Genomic DNA, 21,193 nt, shown 5'->3' on the forward strand with positions numbered 1-21,193 from the left:
AGATGCTACAGTGCTCCCTGGAGTCACATTGATCTTTGTTGAGACTGAGCAGCTGTCCCTCACTACTGCAAACATACGCTACTGCATATCGAGGAGGGAGTTTGTGAACATAAAGTGGGAAAATTGGCAGCCCAGGCTGTGAGAAATTCCAGCCCCATACGAATGAGCTTTGAGAATATTACATAGTCCTTTCGTCCCATGCCCTTTGCCTCGGTGATGTTCTTCCTGTGTAGTGTCTACTAGTAATTACAGGAATAAAAAATTCTCAACATCAATAAATGTATAAAGGCTAAACAGTCAGAAGTTAAGAAATCATACAATTAGGCTGCTTGAGCCATTTTGCATATGCTTTAAAGTAAGGGGTTTAGTTGCATGATTGTAAACTATTCTTTCTGCATGACTCCTCTATCATGTTACAATGGGTGGAAGATATTTGTGGAATTAGCAGTTGTTCAATATTTAATTTTATACCTATTGTTCATACTGTAACACAAAGCCTTATTTTTCCATGGCATATGATAGAAAACTTCCACTGAATGTAAAAGCACTAATTGCTTATATGGAGTTTTCTATAACCCTTGCCTCTGTATTGTTTTTTCTTTTCTTTTTTTTTTTTTTACACAAATGTTAATATCAGTTATTTTTTCTCCCATATCAGAATAGTAAGACCAAAAGTTGTCAGAAGTGTCCATTATCCTTAAAACACCTAAGTCTAATTTTTATATACTTGTAAGTATTCGTTGTTCTCAGGCATTGAGAATGCACAAAGGGATTATCAGTGGGATTTGCAGTCCATTCTAGCATCCAGCTTAACTCTGGGTTCAGGTGGAACTTTCTAAATTTTGTCAGCTTAAAGCAGACTTTGAAATGGAAAGGGTGATTAAAAGGCATATGACAGCAGAGCCTATAAAAGAGCACCCTGGACAAGGTTAAGAGTATCTGTTATTGCCTGTGCTACGTAGAACAGTCAATCAGTCTTGCATCAAACTGTAACTGCACATTTCAAAACTGGTGTGTGCTGTCACTCACCAAATTCCTAGTGAAGTTTGTTTCTTTTGAGCAAGAAAACTCATTAAAATCTAATTAAGAGGATGAGTATGATAAACATGACAGTAGCCACCAGCATCAGTACCTATGTAACCTGGCTGTAATGATATTTCCCCATATCATGTGGAAAATGGACATTACTTCTGTGTCCCTGAAGGCTGTTGAATTGCCTTAGAGTCTCCTTACGAATTAGGACAAAGAGTTGCTGATGAGCCTACCTGTGTGTCACATTCTTACCTCGTCAAAATCAAGTGTCCACCAAAAGTAGATAAGAAAAAGTGCTTGAAACTTCTTGTCCTGAAAGGTCCAAAACCTGGAAGCTTTTAGTTGGAAACCTTAGCTGGAAATTTCTAGGAAAGAAATAGCATGGCAGCAGATCTAGCAATAAAGTAACCTATAGCAATGGAGTGTCAGCATCTGAACTGCAATGCAATTAAGCCTGAAGATGATGGTAGATTGCTAGAAAACTTGATTGCAAAATTTCAGGAGGGTTTCCTGCTGTGTATGTAATGCAGTGTTCCTCTGGAAAGGTGTTGCAAGAAATTGATATGTGAGCTAACTGGTTGAGTTGGGTGTTCTTTCAGCTGTATGAAATGATAAGGCTAAGTATTATGAATGGAGCAGTAGGCATATGAAATAAGTGCATTGTATGATCACAAGTTCAAAATCAGAATTGTGATAAGACTTAATTGAGATGTGACTTAGGAGTTCTGATAAAGACTGAAAGAAAAAACAGAGAATCTTAGAGCTTGTGTAACCTGATGACAAGTTAAGAGTTTTTTTTTAATAAATACACTTCAACAAGAAAGACTGATTCTTCTTTAAAAGTGTTTGATGCAGTTTCTGGAAATTAATGGTCAACAGAAATAGCTCACATTCCTCTAAGCATAAAGGCTTTGTTTATAAAGTTTTAGCACTTGACTTTATCTGTTCAGAGGATATGGAAGAGAGGAAATGCTAATAGCTACAGATCAGAAATGCCAGGGCTAGTTTACATTGATTCTCTTCATTAGGTAGAGCTGTACAAAGGTAAACCCAACTTGCCCAGATAGGAATAGGAGTAATTTTTGAAGGTGGATATCCAAAAATAATGGACAGTAGAAAGGAGAAAACCAGTAAACAAGAAAAGGATACAAAGAGATCCAGTGATAGGTCTGCTTACCCTTCAGCTGGAGGTGGCATGGATCTGGTCCAATTAAATGAGAAGTTCTCCCCTTTGTTCATAGACCACTGCTCACTCATTGCTGAACTGTTGCGCAGTTTCTGAGGCACAGGAGCCTAATGCTGCTTTGTGGATCACAGGTTGCTCGCTCTGGGATTCCAGATGTGTTAAGAGATAATGGCTCACAATTCATGAATGACAGCTTCAGCAATTACTCCTAATTTATCATTTTCTGCCCACAATGTCAATTCCTTACCATGCACAGTCATACTGTTCAGCAGAAGAGTCTGTGGAATAATGCCTGGTAAGGTTATCTGGTGGCAAAGAGCTTGATTGGGGGAAAAAAAAAACAAACTTGAAACCTGCCTGCTTGGAGGATTGCCTCTCTTCAGCCTTCCTAATTCATCTGTGATCAACGGAGGCTTTATGTTCGAACCACAGCACTGTAAAACAGAGAAGGCTCCTTAAAGGAAGCATTCTCCAAGGGCTTTATTTTCCTTTAAAAAAATCTTGCCTCTGGGAAAACCTGTGTTGCCTAAATGCTCATTTCCTTGAGCAGGCTGCAGAGCTGACTGAGCAGCCCCTGGGATATAAGCAAAGCAGATGAGAAGGTGCTTTTAGATTTGTTTTGTTTGGGGTTTTTTGTTTGCTTTATGGCAAAGTGTATCAAGAGTTTTGGTTTCTTGGCTGACTTGTCAGAATTTTTAATGATGGCTGGGACAAAGAAGTCACAAAAGTGTAACTGATGCTTATTTTTCTACTATTTCTTTAACAATTTTTTCCAGTGTTGCAAGAGTTCTACTGACAGGAGTCAAACACGCTTTTCTAGCTTCTGCAAGTGAAGTGTGTAAGGGACTGCAGGTGCAGGCACTGCTCAGGTGGTGGCTGCCATTTGTTAGGGAAAGAAAGAACTGTTAAAGGAGGAGGAAGATATTATGTCATCAGAGAGGCACCGAGTCTTACAGAAAGCAGTGACTGATAGATGGTCTTCAATAAGGAGAATTACTCTGTTCCTTGTCAGAGAGGTGCAGGTTGTCTAAACTTAGAAAATGTTGTAGTCTGTGTCCTTTGTGTCTACGGATGTGTTTTACTAATTGACAGTGTGACGTTACTGAAATCCGTATTGATAGTATAATATTGCATTTGTATTTATAGAGAAACGAATAAGACCTCTCTGACAAGAGGTCTCAGAAAGAGACATAATCTATAGTATTTTATGAAGATCTAATTTTCTATAAGCCTTGAAGATCTGTAGTGGGTAAGAGCTTGTTATTTGTGCATCACTCTTGTATACCTCTAAGGGGAATTTGAGAGTACTTGTTATACGATAAACATGGTAATAGATATTTCATGGAAAAGATTTTTGAATTAGCTCTGGCAGCTTGAAGTTGTGATTATTTTTTATCTGGGTGGCAGAGTCCTGTTAAACACTGCTAGTCTTGAGCTGTTGTGATTTTGCTAAAATCATCGTTTCCCCATCTATAGATGTTAGTAATACTTTCAGCCAGCAAAATGTAAGGTTTTGAGAAATGTCTAAGCAGTTTCTTCATGACCAGTTGTGAGATTTAGCTGAAGACTGTTGTTTCTTTGCTTATTTTTTTTCTTCTGAAGTGACAGATAACAGGAACAGTGAAACCCACTGCAGTGTTTCCTTTCCCCTTTTTGCAGATTTTCTCCATTCCCTACACCTAAGTGCTTATGACAGACTTTTATTTTATGTTTTATATTAAAGAGCGATTTATGATTAAATGTTAATGAAATAGAATTTTCACTGTGCTTTCATTATATTCTACTAGTTTGAACATTTTTCAAAGCAACACACCAAAACCCACTGTTTTCTATGAATAAATAATAAAAAGCTTGTCTGTACATTATCATTCATGCATTCTCTAGTTGCCCCATTGGTAATTTGTCTGCCAGCGTAAAGTGGGCACTTCACATTAAACAGACCTTAACTAAAGCTAAAATTAATGTTATGATTCTATGTAGTTCTTCTTCCCAAATCTATAAAATGAAGGCAGTTGTATAGAAATCCTTACTGAATCTAGTCAGACACACAAAAAAATCTCAATATCCTACAAGTAAAGGATTTTAAGTGCCTTCTGCATCGTTGCCCAAAATGTTCCAGAGGAACCCTATCAGCATTTGAGAGGTGTGCTTATAAACATGAATCTAAAAGGGTACTACGTTGCAATACAAGTTGTCAGTGAAATTGAAACTAAAAAGCTTAGTAAGGTATTTATTTTTAAAGAAAAAGAAATGGAAAAGGAAAGATAGGTGGCAGTTGATAGGGAGTAGAAGGTACTGCTTAACTAACTCTAATGTTGGTTTATAGTGGTGGGGGAAACAACAGTTAATGTAACTGTTATCAGTTTCGAATCTTTTTGTTCTTGTGTATTAAATCTACATGGAAGTAGCCCTACTTTCTCTTCAAAGTCCAGGTGAGCTGCAGGGAGGAGTGGTACCCTGGGAGATGAGTTCTTCTAGGATCTTGTTGCAGAAGACTGAGAAGGCGGATAAACAGCCCTCAGACAACAGTTCACTCCCTTTTGTTGTTTAACTCAAGCAGGGAATAGAAACTAACCTTCATGGAATGCAAAATATGAAGAAAACATGTACCCATGCTGCAGGCACCCTTTACATTTTTGCCATGGTGCACCTGTTTCTAAGGTTTTAAAGCAACACTTGTAAATTACCCCAAAATGTGAAAATTAATTTTGAAAATGGCCTTGTGTGTTTTTATAAAGCTTGCTTTAAAGGCGTATATGTGTCAGTAGCTGTCTCTCGGGGGGTAACTGACTGACACAATGGAGTAAGATAGCTTTCAGGGAAGCTTGGTAAGCTGAGGGAAGAAAACAAGATGCTTGTAAAAGAAGATTATTTATTTTTTACCCCAGATTGCAAAAACAGTGTTTTTCCATTCCATCTTCAGAAAGGAAGCATTAGATTGCACAGTCCGTAGCATTTCTTGATGTCCTAATAGGTATAGAAAAGTGAGTGAACCATCACAAATTTGAAACTTTATAGCAGTATTCAGGAACAGGTGGGAATTCATGCCTTCACATAGGTACAGTCCCTCTAAAATTATTAGGACAAGACCTGGCTGAAGTGATACAAGTTCTGCTTTGGAAAAGGGTTGGTACATCTGAACTGCAGTGCACACCTTGTATATATGTTGGGTAGCTGTGCTATATAGCTATGAGGGATGTTCCATCTTATCACCTTATGTCATTTCCACAACCGTATTAATCTCCCTTCAATTCTAGTATCTGATTCTTTCTACTGGTTTTCACAATCACTGTCATCTTAATTGATATTATTTCAATTTTCCCACCTTTCATGTCTTCCAGGATTCACTGATGTAGTTCCCAATATTCCATGCAGTTGTCTTTTTTGCTTTACCATCACTCTGTAAGAAGAGGTATTGAAAAATTATTGAACTGTTGAAAATACCTAATGAGATTTGAAGATTTTCAAAAGAAAATTTTGCATTTTAGAGTTCATTGCAGAAGTCTGTTGCTCTAAGTAGTAATAATATTAATTTAGAATGAGTTGGCAATCTTACCTTAGAAAACAAAGTAAATAAAGTATACTGCATTTAGCTATGGTGATAATCCAGCATGGTATCAGCTTGTTTACTTGTGTGTTTCAACACAAGGAAAAACTGATTTGTGTTTCTTTCTTTAAATGGTAAAGCCCCAGGTGGTGTTCCCAGGTATTTAGAAGTACACACCAATACTTAATAAGCAAAAGGAGCAGAAGTGCAATAAAAATGTTTTACATTCTGTTAAAGATTAAATCAGTCCAAAAGAGTTGATAAAAATAGGAAGAATCTATTTTACATAATGGTGTAAATACCAAGAGACAGTTGTGTGTGTATAACAGAAAAAGTGACTTTCTAACAATTTCCTCTGGTTTGGTTGTTTGGATTTTTTTTTCTTTTCATGAGTTTAAAAAATATTAAAAAAAATTAAGTTGGAGATATAATTTTTAAAATATGTACTGTATTACAAATGTCAGAAATTATTCCGTTCCGTATAAGGGAAGGGAGCTCCTTGCCCTGTATAGTTCAACTAATAATGAACATTAATGAATTACATTGTTTATTGCATTTTTTATTTTTTATGTCCAGCTCTTGAGCAGTCAGGTGGAAGCAGTCTAGCTATATTTTACTGACAAATTTCTCTGCATATACAGTGTGACTATTATGAAGGTACAATTAGATAATTGAACTGGTTTTTTGTAATATATCTTCTGCTATTTTCATGTGTGATCTTGTAACAGACGAGCATTGTTTACCTGCTTTTCTGGAACAGCAGATTGTGTTTCTTTGTGCAGGAATGTTAAGTGAATTAAGCATATGAGCAGTAAGCCGGTTTGCTTAGGGAGGCTGGTGTTTAGACAGGAGGTTATGGCAGGATACAGAGCAGTCTGGAGGAAAAATACTGTGGATGTAACTATTCTGGTAGAAGAACTAAATTGAAATGGGGACACTACTATTAATTCATGTGTAATTACATTTCTTTGTTGTTAAAAATTAAATCCTGGGCAATAGGAAAGTTTGAGCCTGAAACTGTGTTTTGAAGCAAATTTGAGCTGATGCCTTTCCAGAACCTTTGAAGCAAATTTGAGCTGATGCCTTTCCAGAACCTTTGGAGATTGCCAGAATGTTGTCACCAGGAGGTGGTTCCCTGATGGACATGTTTATGTTCTTTTGTTGTCTAGTTTTTCTGTGACTTTATCAGCATCTTTTCATCATGCAGGTTGTTTATCAAATATCCACTACTACAAAGTTTTGCTTCTCTTCCACTCTTCTCTCGCTGTCTTCTCTCCAATAAATACCAGTTTGGGGAAAGAATCATTATGCACTGTTATTTAATATGCAACCTCTGGGTCAGTCATTCCCTGCTCTTTGGGGCTGGAATTTGAACCTGCACAAAAATCTTTCATCATACCTAATGTGATCACTGCTATAGGACCAGAAGTCTGAAGTCCTCCTCATAGAAGTAATTCTGCAGGGGCCTCAGCAGGGATACAGGTTGCAAGGACTCTGTACCTTAAAAATTGTGCCTTGATCTGCAGCATAATAGCAGCCTGCAGCATCTGCCCCCTAGAGTACATTTTTTAAATGCTAGAATTTATGTTTCACATTCTGAATATTCATGGAACGATAGAATGTTTTGGGACGATAGAATGTTGGGGTTGGGAGGGACCTTAAAGACCATCTAGTTTCAACTCCCCTGCTCTGGGCTGTGATGCCACCCACTAGATCAGCTTGCTCAGGGCTCCCCACTCAATAGGCCTTGAACACTTTCAGGGATGGGGCATCCACAGCTTCTCTGGGAAACCTGTCCTACCACCCTCTGAGTAAAGAACTTAAGTATTATCCCAGAGGCACTAACACTGTTGTTATTGGGCTCAGTCTTGACCAGCAGTGGATCTGTCTTGGAGCCCAGTGGCATTAGCTCCATCAGACATGAGGGAAGCTTCTGACACCTTCTCGTAGAAGCCATCCCTGTCCCACCACCATGTTACCAAACCTTGCCACACAAACACAATGCATCCCCTTTTTGCTCTTTTCCATCACTGTGATGCATCTAGTTGGATGCTGGTCATTCATATTTCTTTCCACGGAATCATTAGTTCAGATGTTTTATCAACTGCTTGTTTTTCTGGTTTCAACTTTTCTACAAGTTGTAGAATAGAGTTAAGAATTAAAAGGCTTTCAAAGTAGCCTTGTCCTGAAGCAACTCTGCCGGGCATGAATAACAAAGGGAATGTTTTTCAGTCCAAATGAATCAGCTGACATGAGCTTCTGTAAGGTTATATTTCTCCCTTCAAGTTATACAAGAATTTAGGTTACCTAAAATCAGTGAATTGACCTCTGAAATTACAGATCCTGTTGAACCTTGTGGGAAGATCAAAATGTATGGGATTCTGTGTAAGAGAGGATGTTTTTTTTCTGCAGTTTGTACATATTTAGCATGGCATTGGGTTGATTAGGATGATTTCCTGAAGCCACAATTTAGTTCTTCGAGGTCTGCCTATGGAATTTTTTTAAAAAAATATCATGTGCAGTAAGAAGCTGTATTGGTATTTATTGTTGCTGATTCACAGTAGTTCCAGACTAGGTAGTGGTGGATATTTAAAGAAGATACCACTCAACTGAAGATTTTGAGGAAATACTTGCAGTTTCATTTTTTAGATTTTTTTTATTATATGCCAGTCCATGATAATTACGTGTATAATGTTATTATTGTCATGTCTGTTAGTATTAGACTTTGTACAGGCAGAAGGTTATAGTTTTCTCAATAAAAATACCTCTAATATAAGTTGTACCGTGGCATAATGAACCATCACTTTTCTTTTTCAACATCTCATTACTTTAGGTATAAATCTTCTGGAAGGACCATAAATTAATAGGTGGTCTTAAGTAGCTTTTCTTTTTCCTCAATGTGACAATTTAGGGGATAATAGATTTTTTTTTAGCTTTCTTAAAAAAAGCACTCACTGTAAAAGTGAAAGACTTTACTTTTTACTTCTGATAATTACGGAGTCCCAAATCTGCTCAGGTTAGACTAATCTGGACTTCCCATCTGATGTCTTCTGCACTGCTCATCGCGTGTCTTCACTCAGCTTTCTTGCCTCTCTTCCATCAATGCAGTGTCTTATTCCTACCCAGTGGCTTGCCAGGAGGTGGCTGAAGGAGCTCCATGAACTCTTTCAGAAGTCTGTCCTTGAATTATGTTCTGTCTTTAACATCTGGCAAGTGTGAAATTTTAAAGTTCAGTGTTTTCACTGGTTTGCTGAGCATTCCCTTACATGGTTTCCTCCAAATCTGTTTTTTTTTCACCAGTGGGAGCCCAGAAATGCAGGGAGGTAAGTGCTGGTCTTCAGCCTGCTTAGCTTTGTGTGAACCCCACGTGCCAAATTTTTAGTGTGTGCCCTGTGGTCGATGGAAGTCTGGTTGCTGTGGTGACTGGGATAGCTGCTTCCAGGACTTCCCTACTGAGAGACTTGCAAACAAGCTGGGAAGGCAGTGAGGAAAAAATGACAGCCATGAGGTCAGTCCCTCAGCTCTGGCAGTCAGCGTGTGAAAGGGTCCTGTGGTAGCACTGGTGATGATGCTTTGATATTAATCTTGAATACCTCTAAGACGTTCTGTATTATTGAAGTGATGGGGGTGATGTTTATTAATGCTACTGCTAAGGGAAGGTAATGAGACACCTTTGGAGCCCTCTGGTAGAAGTGCTTCAGGATCTCGTGCTATTATTTCCGAAAGAGCATGGTAACAGAGAACATCAAGAGGTCTCAGGAGAAATTAGGCAAGATAATGTGATTGCTGAAAAATTAACACAAGTTGCAGCTGTGTGATAAAAGCTTTAAAAAGTTTTTTCAAACCATATAAAGTAAACAGAAAAACTAAAAGCAACTCCCCAGGCAGGACTGAAATAGATGCATTGTATCTGCTGAGGCTTAGTGCTGTGTTATTCAGCATAATTTGAAAGTTGAAGTTACTTTAAAATTTATGGTTGTTTCTAAAAAATTCTTGAAAAACAGCTTCAGATTCTGTTTCCTGAAAGTGCAAAAGTTCTGCTAAGTACCGTAGGTTTCCTTGTTTTTATGTGTTAATTCTGGTATTCTAAAAGCGTGCAAATGGCATTTGTCTTTGGATTTAAAAAAACTCTAGATATTCAGAGTTTGAATTATTTAAACTCCCACAACACATGCACTTTTGCTTTTCAAGCTTGAGTTATAATTTAATTAAAAACTTCTGGTGCATCGCTAGCTATTTAAATATTAAAATGTTCCATGGATCACTTTCGATTATCTACCGTCATGAAATTCCTGAAGATGTCAGATTTTTAAGATTCCCAAAGTTGCACTTGGAATTGTCTGTTGATGCAAAGGGGACTGTGATAATTACATACATCCATTAGTATCAGCAGAGGAGATAAACTTTGGGGAGGCTTAATGGGCATGTCTCAGTGACAGCTAGCAAAGAACATTTGGCATGATTAAGGATGGATTTGAATGTACTTGAAAATATACTCTCATTATGGACGCCCAGTGGAAGTTGCACTACAAATGTTAAATTCCCCAGAAGAAGAGTTGTGTGGCAGTGAAGCTTTGAAATCCACTGTGGCCGTCATCCAAATTACTCTCTTCTCTTTGTGTCTTTCCGCTGTCAGATTCATTTTGTGATGCCCAACTTGGCTCCCTGCATCTTTGAGAAGAGGCAACCTGTTGGTTTCTGTGTTTCAGATTGTCCGAAGATACATCAAGGACTGGCTTGAAAGGAAGAAGCCTCCATTTGGTGCTATCAGCAGCTGTGTGCTCCTGATGATCATCTACACAACGTTCTGTGATACTTTCGCCAATCCAAATATCGACCTGGATAAATTTAGCTTGATTATAATAGTGTTCATAAGTAAGTGCAGCCTTAAAGCGTCTCTTCTCTCTGTGTTTCAGGTTTGTAATGAGATGTATGTCCTGATGGAGCTGTGGGGGACACTGGCATGGGGGTAGAGCTTGTACTTTTAAAGCATCTAGTAAACCAGATTACCAGACTTCTAAGGGGCTGGATGCTTTTAAGGGGTCGAGTAAGCATTTAGAGAAGGATGAACCCTGCTGTTTAGGTGTGTCTGAGATTGCCGTGTGATCCTCCCTTTCTAAATGGGCGAAGCATTACTTTGCAAACATTTATTGGCGTTCTGTTTTGGCTTTGGCATAACTGCACAGCTGTTGCATTCCAAACAGAAAGGAAAGATCTGGGTTTGAGCTGTTACTCTGAAGCACTGTTATAATTTTTAAACAGTTCTTCCCTAGTATACTATAAACCTAGAAACTAGCTGCGAGTCTGAATGTGTTGATATGTTTCTGTTTCTGTGGATGAACACATTTATTACAGAGTTTGTTTTAGAAGCACTCTAGTCACTCAGCCTTAAATAACATACGCATGAGAATAGCCTGCTGGTATCCTTGCCATCAGTTAAAAATACACTTGCAGATCACCACCTCCCAGGGAAAGGCAGTGGTGTACAGGCACTACCTCCTCTCCCAGCAGGGAATTCCCATCTCACTTTAGACTGTCCAGAGACAGGAGTTTCAATTTGCATGGAGGAGAAGTAACTACAGTATACTTCAGTATAAATCACATCTCATACTCTAAAACTGTTAGATTTCAAGAAATCAGTGCATCACCTACCTTGAAGTGTGTTTGTTTGCACATGCTTCTGCCTAATAAAAATAATGTATTTGCTACAAATCCAACTTCCACTGAAGTCAGTAGGAAATTTGCCCCTACCCTTTGTGCATCAGCTCTTAATTCTCTCCTAATTATGGCAGTTTTTTGGCTTATGAAACACTGTACATGTGTAAAATAATACGTGGAATTATAAATGATACTATATAAATATTCTGAAAGCAAAGAGAGGAGGAAGCTATGCAATGGCTTTTTTTCAAAATGGATGAAATACTACTTTGCACAGGCATCTGAGAAGGACACATCCCCGATGCACTTAAATCGGTGCTGAGTTGTCAGCAAAAAAAGAAGGACACAGAAATTTTAAACTCTGACTTAACATGCAGAGAAATTCAAAATTAATTATTTTGCATTACCGTGGTGACCGCTACTTGGGAAAAAAAAATTCTTTTTTAGTTAAAAAGACATGTTCTTTCCTGAAAAGTTGTTGTAGAGTGTTGCTTCCATTGCCCTTTTTGGTCTTTATTGCTTTTCAAGACAACTCTGCACTTTTGCCATGTGTAATTATTCATACCATTTGTCATGCAATGCCCTGAAAATCACTATGTATACATTTACATTGCCATTGTGCATAACTGGAATTTCTTAGTAAGAATATTAACATAAGCATTGAAACTATTTGGAACATATTAAACAATTGGTTCTTTTTTTTCCCCTAGAATATTTGTAAAACCAAAGACCAAGGAAGTTTTGGAGATGAATATTTTATTCTAGAAATTGTTTTCTAGATGGGCATTGTTTCTAAAACAATTGTATTCTAGAAAAAGTTTCTGTATTACCTTTGGATGTGTTGGATGGATGCATGTATTTTGTTACACCAGGAAATGCAATTAGAATGAGGAGTTTGAGATGAAACTGCATTTTTTAGTCTGCTGATTCATGTTTTTGTGTAGTTTTTGTGTTACTGTTCTAGCCATTCTAGCCACGGCAAAGTATGCACCAGGAATAATTGGTAGCAAAACATGTTTATCGCTTTACAGAATTATATGTATTAAGGGATTGTTTTTTTCTATGCCTATTAAACTAATGTACTTAGTTGCAGAAGAATGAATTGCAGAACAATGAATTGCTTCCTTAGTTCATGAAGGAAGAATTAAGTGCATACTGAGGTGACATTTATACATTCTAGGAAACATATGTAAGAGAATACAAAATGTCACTGGTAATGGCTAATATCCATCCCTGCTATGTTTCCCAGTTGTAAACTGGAGTCAAAAATCAAGTGTATTGTCTTGACTTGTACTACGTTGTGGGATACGTAAACCTTATTGCATTCAAGAGTTTTGCAAGGAAAAGGGAGAGGACCCACCCCAGATTCTTCTGCAAGTAAAAGCCCTTCCCCCATAACCCACAAACACAGAGAAAAGGTCTGTGGAGGTCACAGAGTTTCTCCTCCAGTGCTGTGGGAGTTCCTGTGCTCTGGCATGACACTCATTCTCTGCAGTCCCAGCTGCACAGCGGGGAAGCCACCAGCTTCTCCCTAGATCTCCACAGTCCAAGGGTGGGCTCTGTCCATCTTACAGCACCTGTGCATGTCAGCAGAGCTGGCAGAGAGGAGAGCTCCCCTCAGGATGTTCAAAACTATCCACACTTACAAAGCTGACTGAGCGTAAATGAAAGCTGCTTTGTCTCATGTGCACTGCCCAGTCCAGGAATTAGCTTTTGTCTCAGGGAAAACTGAAATGTCTATGATGATCTTCTCTTGCTCTCCCCATGAATGATCGTGATTAATATAGCTGGAGTTGAGAGTATTTGTTTTGATCATGCTTACACACTGTACTTCCTCCTGTAAAATAGAAAGTCTAAATAAACAGCATCAAGAGCATGTCTTGACAGGTTTCATGAAGTCATCCAATTAAGAAAAGCTAGTGCAAAGAGATGTGCAGCACTGCACTTGTGACCTTTCCTGCCATCAAAAAATACTTCATTCAGAAGAGTTAGCCCAGGAAGAACAACGTTAGCTCCAGTTTTCTTCCATGTGATGATACACATTGTTCTTCCAGGCAGTTTTTAGAGGTGGTCTGTCTTTGGATTTCTCTGAATAGACTTGGTCCAGCCTTGCTTCTGACCTGTACTATGGGGACAAAAGGCCTGTACACAGCAATTGCTATTGTGCTCTAATTTTAACTTATTTCTCTTTCAGTATTTTCTCTTCAGATGAGCTTCATGTTTTTGACTTTCCTCTTCTCCACAAGGTAATCGTATGAGCTGAATGACAATCCTTGAATATTTCTTTTGCGAGATATCCTTATTTTGGGTGATACAGTCTATGGAAATATGTAAAGGCAGGTTTCTGAATAAGGGTGACCTCATTTTGGTATTTCATATTGTTCTTACAGCATTTTCTCTGTTAGAGTTTCATAGCTAAGAGACCAGGACCTGAATTCTGTCCTTTCTCGTGTGTTAATTACAGAGTTGTTAAATCTCAATCAATCACTGCTATACCTCATCCACTGAAAAAAATGGATTTGCACAGATGTCACTGAAGGTATAATTTGCCCTGCAGACATGCTGATGACATATGAGAGAGAGAACTCAGTTTGACTTTTTACATCTCAAGATATATTTGCTGGGCTGGCAATTCACTCTTCTTTGTATATGTCAAATTTGTTACATTTTTGCAGGGATTCTTAAAAGACAGTTATCCTGAGCTAATGTTTGGTAGAGCTTTTTGGTTTTTTTTCCTTTTTAAATATCAATAAGGAAAGACTGTTGTACATTCAATTCTCAAAAAATAGTATTGTGAGAATGGTATTAGCCAGGGACTCAGTGCACCACTTGGGCTGGTTGGAGTCTCCACTGTTGTCCTCTCCCTTACACATGTTGGAGTATTTGTCTTAGTAGCACTCTGCTGAATGGAAAGTGCCACAATCCAGACATATGCTTTAGATAAATTATACAATATCTGTAAGGGAGAATCACAAAGAAGAGTACGATGTCCTAAAGCTGTTTGGGCTTTTTTAGTGCCACAAGACAATTTTTCTGTGGCAAGATCATATCCTGGCCTTAAAAGGCATTTTTAAGTAATCTTTGAACTGCTAGACCTAACCTTGTGTCCCAAGTCAGTATGGGAGATACTTAGAATCTCATAAAATTACTCCTAATGTGGACCAAAGGGTGATCCATTGGCCAGTTGTGTATCTCTCTCACTATATCATTTTCCCACCTTTCCTGGCCTTAGTCCCAGCATGTAAACTCTTAGATGCAATTTTTCTCTGAAGTAGAAGCTAGCTCCATGTTCTAAGCAGTGCTCCTAGTGTAGACTCAATAAGCTATCTAAACTGAGCATTTTGGAAATATTACATACTAGGAGAAGAAATTGTGAGTCATTCTCTCTGTTTTTTTTTATGTAGTCAAACTGGCCACTGCTATGATACAGCATAACCTTAGCTGGAATAAAGTTGTGTCCTACACACCATGCCTTCAAAATTCCATTCCTTCACATGGAAGTGTATTCATTAGAGAGTTTGCCACAACTGAGGAGCAATTCTGCTTTAAAAAAAAATAAATCAAACACTACTGTTCATTTATGGGTAGAATTATTTCTGTCACTAGACCTGATCAAAGGGATGTGAATGTGTATATAGATCCTCAAAGTAATATATTCGATCGATGTTGTTTTAAGAAGGTTTTTGTTATCAGAGGTGATTAAAACTCTTTTATTTTCTAGGAATAACTCTACTTTCACACCAGCAGACACAGTGGCTATCGTTTTCTGTTCCACACACAAATCCCTCACCCTGGGTAAGTCAGGAGATAAGCTTGTGAGCAAAACAGCAATAACATTATTATCTTGCTTTGTTGAAAAAAATAAGGTTTTAGTTGCTGGTTTTTCTGCTTAAATGGTTTTGGTTTTAGTGTGACAAGTAATGCTAACAGTATGATACTAACAGTAGGATAATATTCTTGCACAGATGCTTATTACAGGGCAGAGAACAGTCTTCTCAGCTGAAATTTTAGTGATAATAGAGTAAGACCATCTTATTTGTGGAAGCTGGATTTTTCATTCTGTTCTTATTCTATTCTGTTGCCTAATTCAATATTGATAAAATTTCAGATTTGTTACTGAAAAGATTGTAAGGTGTATCTGCCCAGTTTCTCAACAACATCTTACACCTAAAACCTGAGATGTATAAGTGAATATCAAAGGATATAGTGTATTCAGAAATCACAAATAGACAATACTCTTGCTTAACATGAACAAAATGTATGTGTTTAAGTCTGCAGATATTTTGGATAGTTGTATTTCTTAGAATTCATTTCTCAAAACATCATTGAGATATTTGTCACTTATTACTCCTTAGTGATAATAAGATGTTCTCATGGATATTCACAGAACACTGTTAAATCAGATATGCTTACAACCTCTTGCTACTGGTTCATCCATTATGTTCAGTCAGTGAAACGACTAGACTATTTCAAAATATGAAAACAAACATTTGGTAAAGCATATATGACTCAATATGTGCCTTTTCAAGACTGTATCTGTCAAAGAGGAACACACCCAGTGTCAGTAACAAAGGTAAGAACTCAGTCTGAAGCAGAGGAAGAACAAGCTGGGACTTAGGTGAGATGATTTCCAAGCCAGTTTGATATACCCTCCTCAGGGTTCTTTGCTTCAGCCAGGCCTGTGCTGAAGAACTGTTGGCAAGTGCCCTTGAAAGTCTGTGGGAAGTGAAGGAGTTCCTGGAAGACAAGTCAAACATAATGCCTCTTTTTCATAAGGAGGGGATGAGGAATTATAGATCAGTGAGTTTAACTTCGTTCTGTAGAAAACTGATGAACCAAATAATTAAATAAATTATTTTAACAGTGTAGGAAGAACAAGGAAATGAGTAGCAGCCCTGTAGCATATCATACTAAACTAACCTAATTTCCCATCACACAAGGTCCTGTGGGTTGCAGAGAAGTAGCAAAAGTTATATGACCTGAGAGTGCTACAGCTTTTGATATGTGCACAATGTTTTGGGCTCCACAATTCAAAAATTATGTGGAAAAACTGGAAAGAGATCAGAGGAGAGTGTCATGAATGATCGTAGACTTCAAAACTGTGAAACCAGAGGAAGATTGAAACAATTGGGACTGTTGAGAGAAGACAGCTGAAACACAGTGCTGATCTTCAAATGCATTAAAGGTTAATGCAAAGAAGGAAGAAAGTAACTCTGTCACAGTAGACTTTGTAAAGGGAGGGACTTGGTTACAATGATGATGATTTAAGTTAACCATCAGGGAAACCTGTCTAATGCAGAACAGTTAAGCTTTGGAATGTGTTGCCTATTGATGTCTTCAATCTCCTATCATTGTAGAGGAGCCTCAGACAGAAATTAAATAGCTACAGTCGAATCTGCCTTGGAGCAGAACATAGATTAAATGGCATTAGGTCTTTTTCAGCCAAACTGAAGCTTCCACTAATAAATGAGCTTGTATTCAGGGCAGTTACACTTGTATTTGTAGAAAGCAACTACACGTGTAAGTCATAACGTGCTACCATGGAGGTTTTGTATAAACTTAGGACACAACTGTGATACTACAGAACAAAGACTGGAGAAGCTGGTTGTGTTTAACAGCACAAATGTTTAAACTTCTCCTTCCCTCCCCAGTAAAAACAGTTATATATGTACTCTGTTGAATATTACTGTAGCTTGCCATGATACTAAGAAAATAAGCATATAGCCTTTTTTTTTAAAATTCAAGTCCTGGAGGGGGCTTGGCATCACCCAGGAAAAGATGAGGACTGTTCATTTCTTTTACTCACCCTGCCAAGCATCCTCATGTAGCCTGTCTTGACCTGAACTCTATGCACACAGCTGAATCAGTTCATTTTTCTTCTGCTACTACACTCCATTTTTTATTTTGTTTTTTCCTTTGGAAGAACTTAGTTCAAGATTCCTAGCTCCCTTGACTTTCTGTCTCACATTTTCCAAATTCTGAGCTACTGCTCTCATTAGCATAGCTCCAGGAGTCAGGTTTTGTATTTTACACCTTTCTTTGCCCAAGTACACCAGCAAAAATACTTTGGCCACCTTGAATTGAAGGAATCCTGTGGCTTCTCCCCAGCCATACATACTTTTTTGCCTAACACAGATGTCTCGTGACTAAGTGTGCAAGTTGAAGTGAAACGGGCAGATGTTGGAATGCAGTACTGCAGGGCTGTTCCTTGGTTACATTCCTGTTTGTCAGCTTCAGGAGAGACAGCTTTAGAGTCATCCTGGAAGAGGGATGGAAAAATGCTCCTTTTGGCAGTATCTGGGAGCCCGTCCTTGGTAAGCCTGAGGTCCCTGCTGCTCTTGTATGCACTCCTACACCATGTGTGTGTTATGTAGGTGTGCCTGCTGTGTCTCGGATTCAAGCTGGCCGGTTTTGGGAGCACTGATATTTTACTCTGTTTGATGTTCCAGATAAGGTAGAGCTGTATGAAAACACGTTTGTATGAAAATAAGGCGGATCGGGTTTTACAAAGCTGCAGAGTGATGAGATGTGCTCCCGAGCTGATGATGTGAACAGCAATGTTAATCAGAGCAGGTAGCGATTTCTCTTTCACTGAAGGGTAGAAGCAGAGTAGATCTCATTTGTTTTTAAGGATTAGCCATTTCTGAATGACACTTAAATCTTTCCATAGAACACTCTTGTCCACCCTAATCTTAGCAGCAAGACAGACACAGGCATTTTGGCCCTTACTCTTTTGTCGTTCTGGCACATTCCTACTTGTCCCTAGGTGGTTGCTATAAACCATGCAACGAGAGATCTTCTGTTCGCTTATGGGGGAGGGAGCTTTTCCCTCTCCCTCTGTCATTGCAATGCCTGAAAGCACAAACACAGCTCAGGGTCTCATTTCACATCCGTTGTGGAGCTCTGCTTTGTTTGTCTTCAAGATTCCAGTGGTAGTGTCTAAATGACCCCCCCAACACTTGTTCTTTCGCTTTGAAACTGATTTCTCTCAGCTTGGCAGGTGAAACTCCAAATAGGTACGTCTGGCCCTTTCCCTGGGGAGCTTAGAATGGCACAGACTAAAGTGGGAGAAGAGCTGACAGCTTTAAAGCTTTAGAAGTGGTAATAGGAGAGGCATGAGAAGACTTTTGTAAGTCACTTTCTCCCACACCATATTATGAAACCAACTAATTCCCATGCAGTGCATGCTCATGAGGCCAACTGCCACTTCCACTGTTGAATCCATGAATAAGTGCTTGCTCTACACGGAGATGAGTGCTGTTCCCATATGCTGGGTTTTATTTTGTAGACAGAAGAGTTGACACACTTTTTGTCTCAAAGATCAGAGTGCAGGGCGTGTTTGTGTAAGGACAAATTACACAGGGTAGGTGCCTTTGCGTTCCTTGGTTAGGAACACAAGCCGTATTTCTGTGTAGAGGTGGGTACTTTGGCAAGTTTTTGAATACAGGGCATCAGATATGCAGAAAAACTAATGTTTTGTATTTCACCTGATGAGTGGAGTGGGATATAAACTTAGAAGGAGCGAGGATAAATACAGTATCCACAATGCCCTCTGGCATTTTCACCCACACTTTGTTCCCTTTCTCTCCCTCTCCCTGCTCACATATATGCACAGTACATGTGAGCACACACATATGCGGACATTTGATGCATGGCTTTTATTAGTGCATTTGCCATTGATTGATTAGTACTTAGTATTAGTACTTCTTCTATTGATTGATTGCAGATGAAGTGACTATTTGACCTTTAATTATGAGCCTTGCTATTGAAAATGACATTGAGCTATGGCTTCACATAATCCATCTGGAAAGCCCGACATGATGCCATTCCCTGGAGTTCATTCAGTGAGAAGAGAAGAGGCCTCAAGAAAGTGCAAAGCTATCACTGTGGCTCATTTAAAAAATACTGCAGTTGTTGCTTGCACTTACACAAAAGTTGCAGCCAAATACAGAACATTATTTTATTTTTTTTCAGAGAGTGAATTGCTGCCTAGAAGTTACAACTCTGAAAGTAAAATGCAGGCTTGTCAAAAAACATGTTCATTTTAAATTATTATATCAGCAAAAATCAAGTACTGCTACCTATTTTGGCTACCACAAGGGCAAATATTAATACAGTAGGTATGATGAATAGCAGATTGGTAAAACAAAACAAGAATAATAACCCCACCTTATAATAAAATCAGGGTATTGTTTATGATGGAGAGTGTATTTTTCCTCATTTGGATTTAGCAATGTAGCAGTTCTGTCACCGTGGAATTCTGAAAGTAGCAGAATCAAAGTTTCTAGGCTACAAAATACTTTCAGGAAAGAATAGAGGTCATTTTAGAAATAAAAGCCAAGGCACTAAGTTTCTTTTGTGTTGTCTTAATTTAATTCGGATTGGTTTTTTTAAACACTCAGCTTCTTACTGCACAAGTAGACAACCTATATTATTTGAACAACTCTTAAAAGACCTGGTGTAGTGCACAAGTAGGTTCAGAGACAACTCAATTGTCTGTGAGGGGTTTACATCCCGTACCTGCCCCCAAGCTCCCCAGCTGCACAGTGTGACAGAGTGCATCAAGCTCACATATAGCTCCAATCTGCTCAGTTTGCCCATGCTTTCTACAGATATAAAATTTTTCAGGATAAATAATATATATTGAAATGCTGTACTAATCAAGTGCACCCTCTTCTTATTATGTTGTGATAATCACCTTTTTCCTTTAAATAAAAAAAATGCAAAATGTTCTAAGATAAAAGGTGGATAATGTTGGTTTTAAAAAGGAAGCATCTCTTAATAATTCTGTAATAAAAAGGGAGTTGCGAGATCAGATGCAATGCCCTGAGTATTCAGGCTAATCTCTGGTATTCTTGAAATATGGTAGTTTTTCTCTGCTCCCGGCAGAGAACTGTCCTCTAAGGCAGTTATTCATCAAGGTACTAATTGTGACTAGCTATAAAAGTGTGAATAATTCCTCTGACTTTTACATAAAGCTATAGAAAATAGTCCCAGTTAATTGCTCTCTGAAAGTTTTCCAGAGTAAGACTCTTGATGCTCTCTTTTACTTTCACAGTTTTCCTATGAGTGTTGAACAGCAGACACTATTGCTGGAATCCTGGTGTATTTCTTGGTGCTACTAGTGCTTGAGTTTTCAAATTGTGTGTTTTACAGGCTTTTAATCTCATTGCTTCCCTGGATGTCTGATAGGGTGGTGTATGTAAAAATGATGTGGCTACTCCTCTGCCTAGAACTGGTGGGTGCTGGCTCTTGGGGCAGAGGGGAGGCTGATGGGAGGAATATGCTTCAAAAAATGAGTGTCTTCTGAGGGCTGTGTCTGTACCCCTCACCACTGCCAGAGAGCTAGATATTCTCCCATTCCTGCTTCTGAGATCCCTCAGAAGTGAGCTTAGTGACTTAGTTTTGATACAGGGATTCTTTGGGCCAAAATGAAAACTTTTTGTCATTGCTTCAGTCTTTGCCCAGCATGTGCTTGTGAGGAGCAGTAAGTGGTTGGCTGGGATTTTTCTTCAGCTCTGTGATTCCCCTCTCTGTCTCTGGAATGTAAGAACCCAGGGATTTGTGTTACATGGGATGTACGGTGGGGAGAGCAAAAGCACCTGGATCTACTGCACTTCTCTCATTTTAGCATCTTTCTTTTGCAGACCAACTTGAGGACAGGTGGATCACGTTTCTTAGCTCAGCAGTTTTCCAGAACCAACATTTGGTTATTACTAAACAGTATTATTGTTTAGGTTATTACTAAGTAATTGCCATGTCTTCTTTCT

At 38.6% G+C, this 21,193-nt stretch overlaps 1 protein-coding gene across 3 annotated transcripts in view; it reads left to right on the forward strand.

Moving 5' to 3' along the window:
- SLC10A7 (solute carrier family 10 member 7) overlaps positions 1-21,193 on the forward strand; it is a 149,219-nt gene that overhangs the window by 111,353 nt on the left and 16,673 nt on the right. For 2 of the 3 annotated variants that reach the window (XM_027890643.1, XM_027890645.1), the window contains 3 exons: positions 10,475-10,640; positions 13,618-13,669; positions 15,145-15,218. In XM_027890643.1, coding sequence (XP_027746444.1) covers positions 10,475-10,640; positions 13,618-13,669; positions 15,145-15,218 — 292 coding nt within the window. Of the gene's footprint in view, positions 1-10,474; positions 10,641-13,617; positions 13,670-15,144; positions 15,219-16,363; positions 17,388-21,193 lie in introns of those variants that run through there. The other variant, XM_027890644.1, reaches the window with a different exon arrangement.

Source organism: Empidonax traillii, unplaced genomic scaffold, assembly GCF_003031625.1.
Source record: "Empidonax traillii isolate 1590-97213 ecotype Southwest subspecies unplaced genomic scaffold, ASM303162v1 scaffold293:size840699, whole genome shotgun sequence".
Lineage (NCBI taxonomy): Eukaryota > Metazoa > Chordata > Aves > Passeriformes > Tyrannidae > Empidonax > Empidonax traillii.